The 21166-nt window shown below is 40.6% G+C and overlaps 3 protein-coding genes and 1 long non-coding RNA gene across 18 annotated transcripts in view; 3 read left to right on the top strand and 1 right to left on the bottom strand.

The window, feature by feature from the left end:
* LOC310664757 overlaps nucleotides 1-621 on the top strand; it is a 1450-nt gene extending 829 nt beyond the window's left edge. The window contains exon 2 of the long non-coding RNA XR_014505053.1: nucleotides 66-621. This is a non-coding gene — a long non-coding RNA (uncharacterized lncRNA). The remainder of the gene's footprint in view (nucleotides 1-65) is intronic.
* The window catches only part of MEIOB (meiosis specific with OB-fold), a 21988-nt gene extending 5586 nt beyond the window's left edge, over nucleotides 1-16402 (top strand). For 12 of the 13 annotated variants that reach the window (XM_083414214.1, XM_083414216.1, XM_083414215.1 and 9 more), the window contains 12 exons: nucleotides 3378-3435; nucleotides 4459-4590; nucleotides 5070-5142; nucleotides 6417-6612; nucleotides 9294-9394; nucleotides 11306-11358; nucleotides 11463-11558; nucleotides 13450-13551; nucleotides 14267-14420; nucleotides 14808-14997; nucleotides 15305-15391; nucleotides 15930-16402. In XM_083414214.1, the coding sequence (XP_083270340.1) occupies nucleotides 3378-3435; nucleotides 4459-4590; nucleotides 5070-5142; nucleotides 6417-6612; nucleotides 9294-9394; nucleotides 11306-11358; nucleotides 11463-11558; nucleotides 13450-13551; nucleotides 14267-14420; nucleotides 14808-14997; nucleotides 15305-15391; nucleotides 15930-16070 (1383 nt within the window). In that variant the 3' untranslated portion in view covers nucleotides 16071-16402. The remainder of the gene's footprint in view (nucleotides 1-3377; nucleotides 3436-4458; nucleotides 4591-5069; nucleotides 5143-6416; nucleotides 6613-9293; nucleotides 9395-11305; nucleotides 11359-11462; nucleotides 11559-13449; nucleotides 13552-14266; nucleotides 14421-14807; nucleotides 14998-15304; nucleotides 15392-15929) is intronic. The other variant, XM_083414219.1, reaches the window with a different exon arrangement.
* LOC310664726 (hydroxyacylglutathione hydrolase, mitochondrial) overlaps nucleotides 15306-21166 on the top strand; it is a 26242-nt gene continuing 20381 nt past the window's right edge. Inside the window, exon 1 of one of the 3 annotated variants that reach the window (XM_083414265.1) lies at nucleotides 15306-15391. Coding sequence is in view for 1 of the 3 variants with exons in the window: in XM_083414264.1 (XP_083270390.1) it covers nucleotides 19589-19661 (73 nt within the window). In the remaining 2 variants the exon portion in view is untranslated. Of the gene's footprint in view, nucleotides 15392-19483; nucleotides 19662-21166 lie in introns of those variants that run through there. The other 2 variants (XM_083414264.1, XR_014505041.1) reach the window with 2 other exon arrangements.
* FAHD1 (fumarylacetoacetate hydrolase domain containing 1) lies at nucleotides 16509-19464 on the bottom strand. Its single transcript, XM_083414295.1, has 2 exons — nucleotides 19327-19464; nucleotides 16509-18193 (listed from the first exon to the last, which is right to left on the bottom strand). Exon 2 carries the CDS (start codon nucleotides 18077-18079, stop codon nucleotides 17408-17410), a length of 672 nt encoding a protein of 223 aa, XP_083270421.1. The 5' UTR covers nucleotides 18080-18193; nucleotides 19327-19464; the 3' UTR covers nucleotides 16509-17407.

Genomic DNA, 21166 nt, shown 5'->3' with positions numbered 1-21166 from the left:
GGGGCGCAAATTACTTGCCTTGCCCCGGGTGCTGACAACCCACGCTACGCCACTGGTTAAAGCAGCTAAAGCTATGCTGCTTTCTCCTATTTGTGATTAGTAAGCTGTAGTATCTCTTGTTCTGTATGTGTGCGCTCACATGCTGGTAGCTGTTACATTACAAGAGTTGCCAAGGGCCTTGCATTCCACATCAGTTCAAGTCCACACCCTCCTGCAAAGCCCCTTGGCAAGGCACAGCTGCATCATGCAGGAGTTGCTGAGCACTGGTACATTTGTACCAACATCTCTAGCTGCCCAATTCACATGGCAGAATCAATTCACAGGACCAGATCAAAGGGATAAGGCAGGAATGGGGAACCTGTAGCCCTTCAGAAGTTGGTGGACTCCAGTTCCCATCAGCCCCAGACAGTGCAGCTAATGGACAGTGATGTTAGGAGCCATAGTATAACAATATTTGGAGTGCCATATGTTTCCCATTCCTGGGATAAGGTGCTGTCTTCACCTCGTACAGTAATGATGCTGAGACAATGGCACTGGATCCCATACTTCAATGTTTGCATTGTGGAGGTTTAGCATGGGCTGTTGAAACACAAATGGTAAGAACCAGGACTTAAAAAAACTTTTAAAAATGTTGCATACATAATATGGGTGGCAACTACATACAACACGTTGAAAATGTATATATAGCTTTATTGTTTTATATTTATACTCTTCTCTCATTCATTTTTGATATAATAAAAAGTAGTATTATTTTGCAGATGGCTGTACTTGTGTGAGTCTTAAACCTCAGAATAAGACATTTAGTCTGCAGTCGTAAACATTCTAATCTGGAAGAAGTAAGCCTCACTAAACTAAATGAGGCTTACTTCTGAGTTGACATATTTAGGATTGTCATGTTAGTCTCATTACATTCAATGTGGATTGTTCTCTCAAGGAAATGTGCATAGGATTGCAGCCTAAGGATTATTAAGTATTTTAGGGACCAACAACAGAGAGTTTTGGGCCTGAAACTCAGATGGCTTACTTAAAGTCCTGACAGGGGCAAGAGAAATATATTTGTATCTCCCAGGACTTTACTGTTCATCCTAACACAAATGGCACACATACTACCGTGAACTCTTTGTTGATTTTAACATAAAATAAGAGTAGTAATTTCCTCCTATCAAAAGTTAAAGAATGTATTACAAGGCCATAGATTTCTTCAAGGGATGTTTCTTTGGCACTGAATTGAAAGCACATGAAAGATTCTCTTGTGGGGTGGATGTATTTGGCCAAAAGATTTTATTTAGTGTATAGCATTGAGAGTATCAATGTATGGACCAAGCAAGAATTTAATTGTAGTTTTACTTGATAAACAAATAATGCTTTTCAATCTGGAAAAAAAATATGGTTTATTTAATGTCAGACATTAAGTAATTCATATTGAAGGAAGCTAGTAGTAGACTTTATAGTGTGTGACTTTATACATGTGAATCAGGAAGTTTTAAACATTTGATGTTTTATTATGTTTTTATATTCTGCTACAGAAACCCAGCCAGATGGGTGGGGTATAAATAATAAAATTATTATCAGTATTATTATTATTTATAAAAGAACTAGCTCAAATAAAATAAATTCTACAACATTATTTCAAATAATATTATATATAACTGAAGCACTATGTCACTGTTTTAAGTTATGTGAATGCCAAAGGTCAAAATGAAGTAAGATGAAGATATAGAGCAAAAATAACGAGTTTGGAAAGTGTCAGCAGAAAATCCTGACAAATGGACACAGAAGTTTATTTTCTCCTTTTGAGTGGTTAAATGGTATAACTAAAATATCTCAGAATTAAGGATATCTAAAAGAGGTTTAGGAATATTTCTCAAGCTTTTAATTTGGAATTATGGAATTTCACTTTGTTAAAAGAGTCAAATAATGTTGTAAATATAAATTTTAAGAAGACTTTGAAATAAATACTATTGTATGCAGAGTCTTAGAACATATTTGGGATTCCAAGAACCAGCTCTCTATTATCAGCAGAATTATACACAAGATATTCTGCGATTTAATTAAATTACTGTGAGTTAGGAAATGAAACATTTTGAATGCGAATTAATAGAATGCACTTTAAGAAAGCTTTCAAAGACCTGAGGGAATTATATTTCATTGCAAACATACCCTGAGTGAACTTATCCAGATAAATGCTGGAATAGTTTTCTTGCCCCATCTAGTGACTGAAAGGCACATCGAAATCTGCAAGCCTATTTTTCAACAGGTGTCTTGTTCATTCTGTTTTCCTGAAACCCAATTCAAGAATGTAATGTGGTGTGCTGGTTTGGGGGGGGGGCGGCGAGTAAAGCTAAGAGACCTAATGTTTGGAGTCCTTTTAGGACAGGACTTCTTATCTTTGGGGGGTTTTTAAACTAAGCCAGCCAGTTCATTAAACATTACAGTGTTATTGTTTCAACACTACTGATACAAATCTGCAAAAGAATCTTTGTTTGGTGGTAGTTGTTGCCTTTAAGCATAGGTATTTCCTCTAAAAGTCTAAATAAATGCATATTTTAAGGGCTTAATGCACAACATACCCAAATTCATTTACTGCTTCCCCATGCACCTACGTTTTTAAAAAGCATAGCAGTTTCTGAGAAAGGGAAAATTCATGTGGAGAAGTGGTAGAAAGGGAAAGTTTATGGAACCCCTACCTTCCTTCTGTGTCACTGTTCACAACTGCCATCTTGGGGAGTTGATTTAGCGTAGCAAAAATGACTGTTATTTAACTTAGCAAAAATGACTATATGTAACATGCAGCTAGCTACCCTGCTGAGAGTTCATGATGGTATAATAAAAAATAGGAGTTTCTTTAATAGTGAAGAAAAATAGAAATGCTCCTTTTATGCCATTGTGCAGACATGGGAAATCATATGGCCTCCGTCTGTCATGGATACTTTAGTTGAGATTCCTGCATTGCAGGGGGTTGTACTAGATGACCCTTGGGGCCCCTTCCAACTCTATAATTCTATGATTTAGATGACTCAGGAACTTGTACCCTAATTGGTTTGACTTTGACATGCCCTTAGCCTATTCCGCAGTGTGCATAAGCTGCTCACTGCCAGTGCAAGTGACAAAAAAGTGTATGTTTTCAGGTAAACATTTTCCTTACAGAGACAGACAGATGTGGGGTCTTTATATTATTTCCCAGTCTTCATCTTTTAATATATTGAGAAAACCACTTAGGTTGTTAATTTATTGATGCTTCTGTAGAATAAGTGCATTAAAATAAAAACAGTTAAATATGCTTTTTATTATTGAAGGACAAGAGAGTCTGTGAAATCAAATACATCCTGTACATCTGTATTTGATGTATATATTCTGTAATCTCTTTTTTCCCCCAGAGTATAATTGGTATGGTGATTGGGAAAACAGATGCCAAAGGCTTTCCAGACAGAAAAAGTAAAGTTCTTTTAAGCCACAATTTCTCTTTTTTTCTGGCTCTATCTTCAATCAGTGGTTTTTCTAACCAAAAAGCATGTGCATCAACTGGTGGGGATATTTTATGCAAAACCTATATTGAAATTAAAGTGTAGATTAACAAAGCTCTAAGAGAGAGTAACAGCATGTTAATTGAAACAAGCATCTCATCAACTTTATCCCTTGCTGAAACCTGGCTTAACATTTTTAAGGGCACCTGCATCTGCTAGGGTTAGTTAACATAGCACTGAATTTCCCACTATTTTATAAGCATCTGACGATATCTGATGATAGTGGAATATTTCATTCCATGCAAAGTTTTTGCCAAAACAATGAGGCACTTGCACTGCGGGTCTCTGCCTAAACTGCAATTGAACCAGCCAAGGCACCATTTTTCTCCCATTCATGAAAATGTAATATTTTAATTAAAAAAGGAGTGACCTCTAGTGGTAGTTAATGAGATTGTTCTCCTTTGCTTTATACTAGTTGTCGGGAACTTTTGGCCCTACAGATGTTGCTGAACTACAACTCATTCCCAGCCACTGACCATTTGCTGGGGTAGATGAGAGTTGTAGTTCAGCAACAGCTGTATGGCCAAAAGCTCCCCTCACCTGCTTTATACCTGTTTCTCATTAAGTGATCCTTTGTCCAAATCCAGCTTGTCAAGCTTTTACAGCCACTCCTCTTCCTCTCTTATCATCATTTCTTTGCTCCTGCTGCTGCTGCTGCTGGCACCCCAGCACTGACCTCTATATTTCTTTATCATATGCCATACGCACATCATAAGGGAAAATGGCGGCTGATACTATGGTGATGACAGCCTCCACAACCAATAGGTGTCTGAGACAGATGACAGTTCTGAAGTCAATTTGATTGAGGTGGGCTGTTTTCTGCCATGACTTAACACTGGGCAGAATGTAACAATAATAATATTTTCATGTGTCTTACACGGAATTAAAACTTTTAACTGGATTCTAAAACTGTCTCTGTTTCTTGTCACTGCAGATATTGGATCAGAAAGGTACACTTTTAGCTTCACTGTCCGCGATTCGCCATCTTATTTCATAAATGTACATTCTTGGGGAAGAGAGGACTATATTAAATCACTTTCAGAAAGCTTTAGAGTTGGTGACTGTGGTGAGCTGGAGTTTATTCCGAACATATTTCAATTTCAGTATGTTTCCCTACTCTTTAAATCAGTATAATGTGTTGTGGTCCTAGTGTGTTATCCTTCAAAGAGTTGTGGACTATTTAATTGGAACCAAATTTTTTAGTTAGATTGAGTGAGAGGGGGAAAAGTAAACTAAAAAGAACCAACAAGATTCAATCTAATAAAGCTGTCATCAAGAGACATGGACTGAAAAAGTAATCTCCCAGATTCCCTCTCAGATGCTAAGTTTTTACTGTTTCAGTCTTCTAAAAATGGTCCATAAATTTAATAATAATAATAATCCAGCCAGATTTAAGCAGTTAAGGCTGAAATTGTATGCAGGTACCCAGGAGTAAAGCTGACTGAAAACTATTAGAACTGGATTGCCAGTGTCTTGCTGAATGAACGTGTAAGCAGTCATTTAAATCCATACTTATGTGGCTTTCCACTGTTTTCCCTTTTATAGTCATAATTGAAAATCCTTTAGTTCAGACAAAAGAGGCTGAAAAGGAAGAAAAATTCAACGCTACAACTCCTAGGTAACTGTAAAGTCAGAATCTTATACCCTAAATAAGACTAAAACATGTATACAAGTGGCATATTCAGATTCTTGATACCAGATGATACAGATGTTACTCTTGAAAAATTTATATAGCTGTCTGGCAAGGGATTAGTTAGTGTCCTCCACTAATGCTACAAAATGACCTGACAGCCAAGCAACACCAAACAGTTATTTATTAGACATTGTGTCCGGATTTTCACTTTTTGAAATATGGCAATTCTAACATCTCTTAACTCTGAAAGTATCGTAATACCCTGTACTGCAGAAATGAATCTTAAACTCAGGGCTCATCCACACTTACGTTTTGCCCTGTGCTTTCTAGGAACAGGTCCACAATTTAAAGTGCTGTATTTGAGGGGCCCCCCTTTTTTGCCCTGGCACTTTCCCTGAGAAAACCTGCTCTTTAATGCTTAATCAAAACAAATGTCAGTTTGTGTCTCCATAGATTGCCATTTGCTCTGATTCAGCAGTAAAGAGCAGGGTTTCACAGGGAAAGTGCAGGGCAAAAAAAGCAGGCACAGAGCTTTAAAGCATGGATGCAGCACAAAAAGAAGTCTGGAAGAGCCCTCAGTCGACGTATATTAGGTATTATTTGGCCCCATTCAATGTAAGTATAGTGCGTAGAAAAGTGCAAAAGCCCTGCATTTTGCAGAGCCTCAGAAACTGAGTAATTGATACATCAAACTGGGGTTCATAGTTAATACCCCAAAATCCAAAATTGTCTGAATCACTTCGAACTGGTGCCAAAGTTTTGCGGTGGTTTTGCAGCAGTTGTACTCACACCAACTCTGTGAGACGGAGAGATAGTGAGTGGCCTAAGATTGGCTGATGGCTATTTGTATGGGGACTCTATCAATTACATCACACTGGCCCTGTATTACAGCTTTTTTTCAAGTCTTGTTTTGAGCAACCTTAGGTGTTAACGGTTGTTAAAGTACCTTCAGTTACTCACTTCAGTTACTTATTGCAACACTAAAATATGCAGAACTATCTGCTTCCAGAGCTTAGAGTAGGTTAATCATCCATTTCTCCCCCCACCCCATGAAGCGGTCAGTGTCAACTCTGCCTGCCAATGACTTGACTTCTGTTTGTACAAAGAAGCCACTATTCTCTGGTATCAATTGTAAAGTGCTTTTCACAACATCAGTGTAACATCAGTATTACAATAACCCATAACAATTCAGAGTTCGTCATATAGGAAAAAGCCTTTAGTAGTGATGAGTAAAGTATTGTTTGTGTTGTGCATGTCAGCTGCTACAAACTGCTCCTCAGTGAGAATCATTCCGTGGTTAAAATCTGTCCCCACTATGAAGTTGACACCAAACTACTGTCCCTGTTGAATCTACCTGTGAAGAACCCTCAAGATTTTTACTCTCTGGCGGACATTGCAGCCAATGGACAGAGCCTGGAAGGAAGAATCATTAATATTCTTGCAGCTGTCAAGTCGGTAAGTCAGAAAAACTGTAACATATTGGAGAGCTTCTACTGTAGCCCGGTGGTCAAATTAATTTATGTATAGTTAAGGATTTATTGGACCATCTCTGATTGGAGTTGTCTCCTTTTGTCTTGGTCAGCAGCCAGTTGGCTTGATTTAATACCAAGGAAGGTTTGCAAGTAATATTAATGAAAATTTTCATAAACAGCACATTTCACAAAGCCTTCATGTACCTAGGCTGGCACCCTGAAACAGCACAATAAAAGGAAGTTTATTTAAAGTCTTTTGACATTCACACACAGATTAGTTTTTAACTATAAGATTAAGCATGAATGCTAAATTGGTTTATTGATTTAGCACATGGCTCACTGACCCTTCATCTTTGTCCTCTTAAGAACATAGGAAGAGCCCTGCTGAATCAGCGCACAGGCCAATCTAGCCCAGCATCCTGTTCTCATAGTAGCCAACCAAATACTTAATGCATGGGTAGGCAAACTAAGGCTCAGGGGCCACATCTAGCCCAATTGCCTTCTAATTCCAGCCTGTGGACAGTCCGGGAATCAGCGTGTTTTTACATGAGTAGAATGTGTCCTTTTATTTAAAATGCATCTCTGTGTTATTTGTGAGCCATAGGAATTCGTTCCTTTTTTTTCTTTCCAAAATATAGTCTGGCACACCACAAGGTCTGAGGGACAATGGACCAGCCCCCTGCTGAAAGAGTTTGCTGACCTCTGACTTAAGGGAAGCCCACAAGCATGACATCAGCACAACAGCACTTTTGCCACTGATATTCAGGAATATGCTGCCTCCAACAGTGGCGGTTAAACATTGCTGTCATATAGCATTAAGAACATGAAACACTTTAAGTTTTCTTTCTTACATACTCCATTCAATGAGGGCACAATCCATTAAGAAGTTCTCTTGTACAGGCCCCATTGCATTTAGCAGGAGCTATACAATACCATGCTAAATGCCATGGTGATTGCTGTGTGCAAATGCCATCCAAATCTATCAAACTGCGCTACTTACTTGGTATCACAAATCACACTTGTCTATACAAGTTTCTGGCATCTTCAGTTAAAAAAAAAGCTGAGTCTACAAGTGATGAGAAATACCTCTCTCTGCCCAATTGCTACTCAGAGTACACAGTACTGGACTATATGGTCCACAGGTCTCACCTGAGTTAGTATAAGGCAGCTTCATATGTTTACCAGAGTGGGGGGTATCTGCAAGTCTCCAGCCTTATGTTCGCCACCAGTTAGTGATTATCTCCTGCAAATATCATTTTTTCCAGCTGATTTTCAAGAATTCAGTTGGGCTTACTTTTTATTTTGGAGACCCAGTTGGAAGAGGGCAGGCAATAGGGAATGAATAACATTTAAAGGGAAGAATCAGCAAGCAAAGGGAGGCTTAGGTACCCACTCTTACCCACTGTTATCTCCCCTATAAGTGCCTCAGAGGAAAACATGGGGTTTGGTAATCTATATCTCTCCGTACAGTGTCCAGTTCTTAGAAAGTTACTATGGTAAATGCTTTTCTACTCTATTGCAAGAGTACTCATGTAGTCTTTTGAATGTAAAAATGCAATAGACTGGTGCAGAGCTGCTTACTCTCCTTCAGCAATGCCCTACCATTTTGCAAGTCCTTCGTTGGATTCATTTTTCTGTGAAGAATGAGGTGCACATGCATACCGAGAGACTTTAATTGCAGCCAGCCCTGCTGAAGTGTTTGTAGTGCGGACCAATGGGGGAAGCTACCCATTGTGACTGCTGAGGCAGAAGCCAGGGAGGCTAAGAGTGGGCAAAACCAGGGCCAGTGGCAGGCAAACCCAGCGCATTCTAGTTTTGTCCCCACCTTCCTCCCTACAAGAGCAATAATGATACCAAGGGGGAAGAAGCTGGCAGCCAATGTCCCCCCCCCCCCCGGACCTGTTGTAAGTGCAATTACAAAACCTGGGCACCACCTCTCTGCCGAGCGGTAGAAAGATTACAGGGGGTTTGAGGCATTCACCCTGGGGTTGTGCTCCTTTGGAGAATTGAAAACATGGTGGATACTGTTGTACCTTTAAGAAATATGGTTTATCAACATATTTACACATTCAGTCTGCATGAAGGGAGTCCAGATTTTACAGAAAGGTCATTTCAAGAGGGGGTTGTTCCCCATAGCAGTATAGCACTGGAGGCAAAAGTATTTCTCCTAGCCAACCTGCCCAAAATGCATCTCAGTCTTTTTTCTCCCTTCCTTTTCCCAGCACACCTTGCTAAAACACTATTTTCCTGTCACCCCACACCTAGCTACCCTGCCAGTCTGTCTACTCAGGCCAAAGATCCCTCTTAGAATGGACCACCAACACCTTTGTCATGTTAATGTCTCTATCCCAGGTGAGGCACTGGCTTGGAAGAAAGCTTAGCCTGTACTTTTCCACTGGCCTCCAGTTCTTCCCTTCAATACTCCAAAAACCAAAATTCTACCATTTATTAATCTCTAGGCTTTGGGGGGTCCCCCCCAATCTATAACACCACAAAGGGAGTCAGTTGGCAGCTGGCTAAGGGCAAAGTGGGGCAATCTAATAGACCAGACTTCACTGGTATAGATAGCAGAGACATAAATATGGGGATACATTATTGCTTTTGACAAGGTTGGTGTGTGCGCAAGATGAAGATTGCAAATCATTTGTTGTTCACTTTACAAAGGTTGGAGAACCAAAGTACTTCACTACTTCAGACAGACGAAAGGGTCACAGATGTGAAGTAAGGCTGTATGATGAAACTGAGTCTTCCTTTGCAATGATATGGTAAGGTGTATTCTAAATCACAACCCAACTATACCCATTAATACAAAAATAAGAGGCTACACTGAACGTAAGTACATATTGCTATCATTAATTGAAGCTTCTTATTAATTGTGTGGTGTCTCTGATGATACAGCAGCATTCATTTAATGGCAGCAATATCCATTAACTTCTATAACATACAAGGCTGTCCAATAGAATGGTCTTGAATATATTACCCATTTCTATGAGTTATTGACAATTTCTCCCCTAAGGAGAGGCAGAGTGAAACAAAGCTGCAAATCAATTACAAAAGGTCATGTGGAGATGAGGAAATAAAAGAAGCCATTTAGTCAGTGAGACCATTGATGATCATTCCTGTTCAAAGCAACATATTGTCAAGTAGCAACTATAGATTAACCTTTGCATAAATGCTTATCATCAAGACTTTTATACATTAAAAATGCTTCAAAAAAATTCTTAGAGAACGTGTAGCAAATACTGTATTAAGAATGTAAGAGGAGCCCTGGTTAAGATTTCTCTTTCAAGAGAAAACTAAATAAACACCACTGCTCTTTTAGAAAAACCAGATTACCTAGACAGAGAGGGAAGAATATGGATAGAAAAAGAGCTTTTAATTTTTCAGTCCTTCTTGTGTCTGGGCCAAGTGACATTTCCATGTTCTGAAGCCACAAGGCACAATTTAGTAGTTGTGATCTGCAAGCGCTCTGCTGTTCCAATATGCAGATAAAGCTCAATGAACATAGAAGGTGCTCTCATCTTTATCAGCTAGTGAACATTCTGGGAACATACATTTTCATAGACGAGAATGGAAAGCTTCTGCATGTGTGGGGATTTGAATTTGAATTTTGAAACAAGCTTTATTTTGGTTGCACACACTCACCATATAAATATAGGTTAACATTTCAAAAACTGGAATGTAAATTGGTTAGGTGCAGAGCAACTGCTGCGTTGCTCTGCACATAACCAGGTTATCACATCCTGCTGCATGCAAGACTGACATCTGAATCCACAAGTATTATGATTTTGCTCACTTTTCCTTAGTCACTCAGCCACTTGGTCATAGCCATGATGCTTTTTGTATAGTTTTGACCTGTGCTCTTATGCTTATATAGTCTGGGTTCAGCATATGCCTCATAAAGAGGGATTCCCTGATCCAGGTGTCAACTTCTTATAAATAGGACCTCCACACTTGCTCTGCAGTTCCCTTCCTGAGTGCTTGTGACTGCTTGTTTTCAGAGGCAGAGTAAGATATATCTGTTTAGCAATTTGCTCAGCACCTATTCTGCCTTAAACCAAAGGAAAAGCAGTGCCCAACCTGGTGATTACAGAATGAACAATGCAAGTAGGGGACTGCAACCTAAGATGGGGAAAAGGTGGTGGTAAGGAACACTGAGCTACTTTAAATGAATTCATATCTCCAGGGCCTGATGAGCTACTGCAATGTGCTCTACATGGGGCAACCTTTGAAGGTGATTCAGAAACTACAACTAATACAGAATGCAGCTAGGACCTGAACCAATGGATCCAAGTTACAATAAAGAAGATCCTGATTAAATTCAGGAAGAACTTTCTGAAAGAGCTGTTTGATGGTGGAATAAACTTCCACAAGAGGTGGTGGACTCTCCTTCCTAGGAGGGTTTTAAGCAGAGGTTGGATGGTCACCTGCCACGTAGGTTTTAGTTGAGATTCCAGCATTGCAGGGCATTGGACTAGATGATCCTTGGGGTACTTTCCAACTCTACAATTCTATGATTCTTTGACATTTGTTACTTTTTATATTGTTGTTTCATTTTAATATTTGGAAGTTGCCCTGATACAAGAGTGTCAAAATATTCTATCAACACAAATAGAAAATATTAACATTTTAAACAAATAAACATTTGTATTAATTGAATGCTACTATTTTTCTAGCTGGGACAATGAATCTATCCAGCTTGCACAGAGCTGGATGCCACGAGAAACAGGTACTTCTCAGTTTTTTATATATAGTACTTTTGCTGAGGTTATCACTCGTGTAAAGCTTTGCCTGTAATAACAAAATAATAATAAATAATATTTTTCTTCCCAGTAATATTTGCATCAGATGTAAGAATAAATTTTGACAAATTTAGAAATTGCATGGTTGCAACTGTACTCTCAAAATCCATCATTACTACTAATCCCGGTAAGACACAATTCTAAAACCTTGTTAAATTGTCATAGAATGCCTTATATTATCCTAATGCTTTTATTGAAATTTTATCTATTTATTTAATATATTTATATTCCATCTTTCTCCCAAGTTGGTATTCAGGGCAGCTTAGAACATTAAAATATGATGGCTTAGGACTTTAAACACAGTTCTACTTGTTTAAAACCTACAGAATAATTCCCTGCCCATTTACAACATTGAGTTTCTTTATGGCAATAGTTTAATACCACCTGTTTTACTAAGTGCCCAGCTCTATATCTATCAGTACTTTCTTTTTTCTTCTTTGTACATTTCAAAAGTTCCATCTGAACTTCTATTTCCTCCTAAACCCTCACCTGTGTTCAGTCTATGATCCTTATCTATTCACAATGCTACAATCCATCTTGTTGAACAGACACAAAGCCTTGGCTTTCTTCAATTTTCCTTTATTCCCCATATTTAGTCCATTCTATGTCATTACCGTGGGACACGGGTGGCGCTGTGGGTTAAACCACAGAACCTAGGACTTGCCGATCAGAAGGTTGGCCGTCCGAATCCCTGCGACGGGGTGAGCTCCCATTGCTTGGTCCCAGCTCCTGCCAACCTAGCAGTTCGAAAGCATGTCAAAGTACAAGTAGATAAATAGGTACCGCTCCGGTGGGAAGGTAATCGGCGTTTCTGTGTGCTGCTCTGGTTCACCAGAAGTGGCTTTGTCATGCTGGCCACATGACCCGGAAGCTGTACGCTGGTTCCCTCGGCCAATAAAGCGAGATGAGCGCCGCAACCCCAGAATCGGTCACGACTGGACCTAATGGTCAGGGGTTCCTTTACCTTTATGTCATTACCATCCTCACACTACTCTTGGAGCTATCTCCTAAAAAAATGAGATGCCACTTCCCCCTTTTTCTTCAAAACCCATCTTTTATAAAGCTTTTGGTAGAATTCCTGGTCCCAATGCCCTGCTGTAAACTAAGTACTTAATAGGAACATTTTCTGTTCCTGTTTACCCTGCCTCCATTTTCTTCTTCTCCCAGTTGTCTCTCCCTGTGATGAATTATAGATTGCAAGTATTCCGAGTAGTACCCTGTCCTCTTGTCCTCTGTAAGGCACCATACACATTGATAATGCTCTATGTATCTATAAATAGATATTTGTATAGAAAATACGTGCCTTCATGACATATCTTTAGGTCCCAGGCAAAAACTTTCCTCTTCTCCCAGGCCTTTGCCTAATTAAACAATCTATGGCCTTTTAAACTAGGACGGGGCATTGCTCCTTTGTTATTATGTATATTTGTGCTTTTATACTGTAAACTGCACTGTGATCCTCAAATGAAGGGCAGTATACTTAACTTGCTTATTTAATAAATAAATAAATTTCAGTCCCACATGTCCTTATTAAAAAGGATATAATGTATTATGACTGGGAAAACCTCTGCCTATAACAATGGAGGGCTACTTCCAGAAAGATTAGACAATTCTGGGATAAATGGTATCTCAGTGTATGATCTTAAGGCACATGAGGCCACCACCTTGCTGAAGCTAAGCAGGTCTGGGTCTGACCTCGGAGTCCATGACAGAAGAAAGGCAGAATATATGTGTAAGAAAATACATAAATGGATCAGCCACCAGCTTTACTATAAGGTGGTCTTATAGGTTTCATCTTTATCAACACAATCCTATATGTGTTAATTCAGAAGTAAATCCTGTTGACATCAATGGACCAAATGCCTTGCGTGTAAAGAATTACAGCAATGTCTTTTCTGTAGCAGACATCAACCAAATACATGGAGCTAACCATTTAAGCTAAAAAAACTCCCACAAACTATTTTGGCATTATGCAAGTTTACCTTTATTAATACTGCTTTGACAAATATTTTTTCAAGATACACCAGAAGCAATCAGTCTACACAACTTTATAAGAGAAAGTGCAGAAATGTTAGATTTGGATGATGAAATGGGAGATCATTTCAGAGATTCCATAAATGGTGAGTGTTTACCAAGTAGTCCTTTAATCTGATAGAAATTTTTTAAAAAATTAAAAAATTGTCCAGTAGCACCTTAGAGACCAACTAAGTTTGTTCTTGGTATGAGCTTTTCTGAGGCTGGTGGACTTCCATTTCATGCAGCTCAACGTGGTGCCTTCCATGGTTCTAGATTCAGGTATCTGAATAATCTGATAGACTGCTATACATTGCTTAAGGCCTCAATTCTGGATTTACCCTTCTAAATGCAAACAGTTCTCAGAACACAGGCTAACTTTTTTGTTTACTGGGATTTTTTTAAGGACAGCATGTATTCAAAGTTATTGCCACATACTTCAGAAGCAAATGTATGTTAAAAGTTCTCATGTACAATCCATTTGATGCTGCGTGCCATTCTGAGAACTATTAACTGGGAAGTATGCTATAAACAGGGAAGTGTTCAGCTATCATGGCTCAGAGAATAAAGAGTGGACTTCAGTCTGGGAAATCATAAAAATTAATTAAAGTTTAACTGTTCTGGTTATAATACAAATGAATAACAGAGTATTTTCTGTCCAATGACATATTATGATTTTAAATGTTTTTTTCTTATGGTAAACTATATTTTATTGAAGTCCAAAGTCCACTAGTCAGTGGGAAGTTTTTTTTCTGTCTTTAAACTTCAGATCAAGTCCCTTTTTAAAAAGACAATCTTACTTCTTTTTCCTGTTATCTTTAGTACAGGCAATAGTTGATGTTTATACAGTGGAGCAATTAAAGATTAAAGCTTTGCAAAATGAGGGAAAATTGGAACCTTTCTATGGCATTATTTTTGCCTACATTTCTACGCTGAATATTGATAATGAGACAACTAAAATAATACGAAACAGATGGTAAGCACCTCATTAAGTGTCCTGGACATTTATCCTGCTCCTCACTCCCATTCCAAATCAGCTTGAAAAACTTCAATCTCTCTATTCCTCAAACCACTTTTTCCTCCTAACTCAGCATTAAAGCCTTTTCTGAAGTACTCTAACCTTATCTAACTTGCATGTCCAAAGATTCTTTGCTCTTCAGTCATCCTTCTTTCTTGCCTTTGAGCCAAGATAGCATGTCTATTCTATATTATACATTCTATTATTGTACACTCATAATTAAACAAAAAGCATATAAACAGAATGTGACAATTTCATCAGATATAATGAATAGGTATGTTAGATGCGTAATAACTAAACACATGTTCATTCATTTAAAATCTTGCCCTCTCTTCTTTTCTGCAGTAGCAAGTGCCACTATGTGGTCAATGAAAGAACAAACTCATGCTCCTTCTGTAGCAGCTTTGTCTCCTCTTCAGATGCCACACTACTCTTTGCCAGCTTTGATGTACTAGTTGATCTGACAGACCACACAGGCACTCTCCATTCTTGCAATCTCTCAGACACAGTGGCTGAAGAAGCTTTAGGCTGCACGGTAAGAATGTGTTAGAAATAGATCTCTTCTACTCAGGTTTATGGTTCAGGTTGTGTTTAGAACCAATCGAGAGCCTGAGGTTTAATGCATTGCACCAGTACTGCATCTGATGAAATAGACTCTAGCCCCCAAAAAGTTATGCTACAATAAATTTACTGATCTTTCAAGACCCTTCAAGGCTTGCTTGGTTTTGCTGTGAACCTACTGTATGTATGCACTTCTGAAAACACTCATCTTCCTTTTGACTCATGCTTCACTTCATGCTTGTGTGCATTGCATACCAATTAAGTTGTGGTCACTCCATTAGGTCCAGGAGTTCCAGACTCTGACAGAGGCTCAAAAAACAGCCCTAAAATGGCACCTTCTTCTAGAACGAAGCAAAATTTATTTTAAAGTAAGTACAGAAATAAGGAAATACACACCTAAATGAGCACCATTCTCCATGACAACCCTCACCCTATTAATATCTTATGGTGGAATTATCAAAGTTTCTTTTAGTGAATCAAGAACTGAGATTTGAAAAAGGCGTTTTTCTATGATTGCCAATAATATAGATCAGTTTATCCAGCAAGTTCTGCAGGAGGCAACACCAACCAACTTTGGAGGGGCAGGTGGGGGAATTGTCAGCTTGTACATTTTCTGGTAGATAACAGATTTCTGCATGTAACTGCTCATCCAAGTGGATGAAGTTAAAAGTAGCTAGAGTGTGTGTGTGTGTGTGTGTGTGTGTGTGTGTGTGTGTGAAGATTTTCTGTGAGAAAACAAGGTCAGAAGGACTAATAGCCCTCTCCTGCCCATCTTCTCCTTCAAACTGCCACTGCACAACATAATATGTAGTCCTAAATTTATATAAAGTTGCATTATTCTTCTTGCAAACTGTATTTTTTGGAGAAGAAATTTTTTTTTAAAAAAAATCTAATTTACTTCTATAGGTTATTATTTCGCCCAATTCACGAACCGGACTGAGAGTTAGTTTGCTTTCTTGCAAACTAGCAGATCCTGTGGAGGCCAGTCAAAACCTGCCTGGAAAAGACCTACCTTGCCCAGCTTCAGAACAGCTGGAAGGAGTCTAAGTTGTTGTAATATGGTGAATTTACATCTGGGGGGGGACGTTGCATTCTCATTACAAAGATGCTAGAAAGTGTGCTTTATCATTCATGTTTTAAAACTGTGTACTATCATTTACGGAAGAGTTTACCTTAGTCCATCCGTCACCAAATTGGTGTCCAGCTCCCAACAGTTGGAACTGATGAGACCTAGTCCAAAACATGGTGGATTTACAAGGCTGGCAAAGGCAGCCTTAGTCTGACTCAAGAGACCTAGATATACTATCTACATTCTTTTTAAAACAAAGTTTTCATTCCATGTATAACATATTTGAGTAAAAATATACTTCTGAAATTTATTATTTTTTCTGTGAGCCTATTTCTTTCAATTTTATATTATATGAAAAGCAGGAACTGTGTTCTGTGGGATTTCAGACAAAATAAGATTAAGTACATTGAACACTATAAATGCCAAGTTTTTTTATTTCACAGACAACAGTCACATGATACAGGGTGTCTGAAATTTATTGAGGCAAGTAGATAGAAGTTTTGTTTTATTTACACCTTAGTATACAGTTGCATGAGACTTCATTACAAAATATATTCTAAATTTCACCATATTTCCATTTTGTATGTGTGTATTTTAATATAATTTTCCCTGTTGAACTCTGTAAAAGCAGTCTAGTCTGGTAGAAAAGAATAATTCTTACATTCTTTGGCTGCGCTTTTCAGAAAGGCCACACAATCATTTATGATGACAAGTATAAGCCACAGTGAGTATAAGCTTGCATGTGCCCTCCTCTTCCTACGGCACGTCCCTCAATAATTTGAAAGCTTTCACTTTCAAACCATAGTTTTGTGTGTTCTCTGAACCACGTTAATGTTAACTATTGTTTGTTTTTAAAAAAAACAGCTTCATAACCTATGGTTTGGAGTGTGCTTTGTTCAACAAACCATAGTTAAGATTAACCAGTTTTGGGGGGGTCTGGATGACAGCAAGCTGCAGTTAACCTAAACTGAAAGTGAACTACTTGCTGCTGCACCAGAACCAAAGAGGAGAGCAAAGAGTGTACAAGCCTGAGGCTTGTTGTGACTTGTCCTTCTTATGCTAGGGCTTAGTGTGATGCCTGAACACTGTGCATATATTAAATGCCCAACAAGATGGGCTCTCAGCCCTTCTCTCATTCTGTCTGTCAATGTGGAAGAAGCTAGAACCTGAATGAGGGGAAAGCCAATTTTACTTGGTTGCTATATAAGGAGAATCTAAACTCCCAGTCTCCCCTGTCCCACAGGAAAGGAATGGTTTAGTGTCCCTTTGCTCTACAATCTGAATCTGTTCTTAAGGTAAAAGGAAACATCCCCTATCAAGGCCGGCATTTCTGCCGAACTACTTGAAACCGCATGCTCAGCACCCCCTGGATCCCAGCTTCTATTTCATCATTCTCTTGCAAAGCAGAAACCCCTTTTGGGGTTCCTGTTAGGATAACATCCCCTTCTTCCAGGGTGACAATTCCACTGATGTAGCTGATGATGTAGGGGATAGAGAAGATCATGTCTGATGTATCTCCTTCTTGCCGCATCTCCCCATTTACCTTTAACCAGATCTTCAACTGGTGTGGATCTGGGACTTTCTCTTTGGGCACAAAGTCACTGACTGGACAGGAGGTATTGAACCCTTTGGCCATTGTCCAAGGAAGCCCTTTCTTCTTGCATTCTTCTTGGGTATCCCTGGCTGTCATGTCCAAGCAGAGGGCATAGCCTGCCACATGGTCCATTGCTGTTTTCTGGGAAACTGCCTGGGCTCTCTTCCCGATCACCACCCCAAGTTCCACTTCATGGTGCAGCTTATTACAGTAGTAGGGCTGGATGATGGGAGAGCCTTCCCTGACATAGGCAGATGATGGCTTGAGAAAGAAGAGCGGCTCAGTTGGGAGAGTGTTCTTCAGCTCTTTGGCATGCTCTGCATAATTCCTCCCCACACAGATTATGTTCTTGCCCCACTCCCAGAACCTGGCCAAAGGCTTTGAAGAAGTCATTTCCCCCTCTCAACAATTATACTTCTGCAGGACAATGAGCTCTGAGTAGGGCAGCTAGACCTTTGCTGCAACAGACGCAATTTCTTCACTTCAATATAGCTGCTTGCTTCTCAGCTTGGGGAGAAAAATAAAACAAAGATCTGTGGGTAAAACTCATACATTTCCTTCCCATTCAGCTTCTTTTGCTACCAGAAATTCTCAATACAGCTGTCAAGCCCATTCTTTGTACTTTCACAATGCATTAGCCTCATTCACACATAATGCTAAGCCAAGCTATAGTTTAGCATGAACTAGCAAGGATGCAGTCCACAGTGAGAAAATCCTGGCCACTTAGCTACTTCCCCAACATACTACCTAAGACATGGTGTGGCTTAGCATGACATCCAAACCCAGGCTTGTGGTGTTTCCCTCAAACAATCCATGAGCAGTTGGCAAAAAACACATTGGTTACAGTTCATGGTTTGCTTGAAGCGAGACAAATCATCATCCCAGGTTCAAACGTTACACAAAGCCATGGCACGAAAGGAACAGGAGGAGCAAGGCAGGCACGATTTTCTCACTGCACCAGCACACTTGCTTATTCACATCATAGCTTAGCAAACCAGACTGTAATAATCACTAGTAGATTGTAAGTGCAGGAACATGGGTGAAAGCTTGGGACTCCCTGTTTTATGGCTGTCCAGCTCAGATTCCTGTCACCTGGCATCAGTTTTCAGTCACAGATCCTAAACAAGGCAAGTAGTCAGAACTAGAACATCTCCAAATATAACAGCCTGAGCGTAGCCATTATTGGGGAGGGGGCAGGACCACAGTTTGCTATGTATTTTTATTGATTTTTATTTATGGGGGGGCCAGCTGCCCCTCCCTGTCCCCACTTCACTACACCCATGTATAATAGTCACAATAAGAAAAAAAAATTCTGTCCTTCGAGTCCCCCTGCCCCCACAGTTGGCTAAGATTCTGTGGATTCTGCCCCTTCTCAAATGCACTTTCTAATTATTTTAAATGTGCCAGGCTGACTCCAGGCCCTGAAATATTCTGGGTGTTTGGGCAAGCCTTGCTTCATCACGTAAGAGATCTACTTCCCTAAACAGGGGCACTTTGCGTGCTCTCAAAGACTCGTTATTTCTGTTGTTATACCCTAGCAAGGCCTAGCTCAACCGTTTACCCTTTGCCGCCTCCGCCGTCAGATACTTCTGCAAGGGCGGTCTCATTTTCTGAGAGGCACCCGCTGCAATCCTGCTTACCTTTCACAGTCACACATCCCTAAAGGAAAAGAACCTCCACTCCACTGCGCCTGTCTCGCTTTTTTTGCAAGGACGCCAGCCTGTCCTCCAAACGTATAAACGCCCCGCCCGGCTCAGAGTCCGGGGAAGCGATTGGCTGGCTGAGACGGGTCAGGGGCCAAAGGGAAAGGGGCTGGAAGGCATCTGCACCAAACAGATCGCCCGGCCGGTGCTTGTGTAAGGGGGCGCGGAGGGTGCCTGGTTGCAGCCTCCGCCTTGGACCATGGTCTGCGGGGGCGGAGGGAGGATCGGCGCCGCTGCCGCAGCCGCTGTGTTGTTTTTGGGGCTCCGATCGGGTAAGTGGAGCCGCAGCAGAAGGAAGCGTCGCCTCCCCTTAACATTGCAGGGTTTGGAGCGCCGTTATCTTGTTAAAAGTTATTATTGAAAAAGGGCCTTTTTCGGTGAGGATCCTCTTGCAGCTTCTCTTGGACGTGTCCTTTATTGGAGGGGGAATCTTGCGCTCCGCGGACACCCCTAGCTCGCCAAGCCGCTCATTTTCCTTCTGGTCGCCCGCAGAGCACGAATTGCAAACCGCATGAAATCTCTTGCATGACACTCGGCTTTTAAATGCGTTAAAAATAAGTTAATCTTCACTGTAAGGCAGGAGACCCTCAAACCTCTTCAGACACCCCCCCCCCCCAAACCCAGTCTGGAATATAGACACACTTTCTCAGGACACTTTTACAGTGCGCGCATACTGGTATCTATTTATAGCTATTCCTTTTCTCTGGGAATTGTCTTGTGGGTGCGGAGGCTGCAGGTCTCTAACTGAGAATCTGGGCGACCTGAATGAAGTAGAACCCCCCTTGGGGAGTATCTATAACACTTCGATGAATATAGAACGTGTATAGCATACAGCAGGCATCCCCAAACTCGGCCCTCCAGATGTTTTGGGACTACAATTCCTATCATCCCTGTACACTGGGCCGAGTTTGGGGGTGCCTGGCATACAGTGTAGACACACACGCATTCTCTCTCCTTTCTTCCACCTTCTCTTTCATTTTATTATACGTAGCAAAAGTGGTGTCGCTGGTGCAATGACGTTTGAGTGAGACTGACCCACAAGTTGCTAAATGTGTTGGCGGTGGGGGGGCGGTCAGCAGCTGAAGGCCCCTGAAGCCATATTCCCCTCCAAACTCGCAAGGGCTTAAGTTACCAGCCTCAATAGACACAGGGTGGAGGCAAGTTGTTGAACAGGAATTAGCTCAGCCTTATTTCTCAACTGGGTGGCGCTGTGGGTTAAACCACAGAGCCTAGGACTTGCTGATCAGAAGGTCAGCCGTTCAAATCCCTGCAACGGGGTGAGCTCCCATTCTCAGTCCCTGCTCCTGCCAACCTAGCAGTTTGAAAGCACGTCAAAATGCAAGTAGATAAATAGGTACTGCAAGTAGATAAATGCAAGTAGATAAATAAGTACCGCTCCGGCGGGAAGGTAAACGGCGTTTCCATGCACTGCTCTGGTTCGCCAGAAGCAGCTTTGTCATGCTGGCCACATGACCCGGAAGCTGTACTCTGGCTCCCTCAGCCAATAAAGCGAGATGAGTGCTACAACCCCAGAGTCCGCCACGACTGGACCTAATGGTCAGGGGTCCCTTTACCTTTATTTCTCAACCAGGTGTCCTCCAGTTGTTTTGGACTACAACTCCCACCAGCCCCATACAGCAAGCAGATAGGATACCATGGCTGATGGGAACACAGCCATGCTTGGCTGGGGCTGATGGGAGTTGTAGTGTAAAAATGCTGAAGGGCAGCAGATTTGGGTAAAACTGCAACAAGGCATCGCCAAGCCTGAATGAAAATG

Source organism: Podarcis tiliguerta (genome assembly GCF_965153285.1).
Source record: "Podarcis tiliguerta genome assembly, chromosome: 14".
Taxonomy (NCBI): domain Eukaryota; kingdom Metazoa; phylum Chordata; class Lepidosauria; order Squamata; family Lacertidae; genus Podarcis; species Podarcis tiliguerta.
This window is presented reverse-complemented; position numbering and strand designations above follow the sequence as displayed.

Excerpts from the sequence above, each read along its gene's own strand:
- FAHD1 (XM_083414295.1), bottom strand. The coding sequence starts at position 18,079 with ATGACTTCTTCAAAGCCTTTGGCCAGGTTCTGGGAGTGGGGCAAGAAC.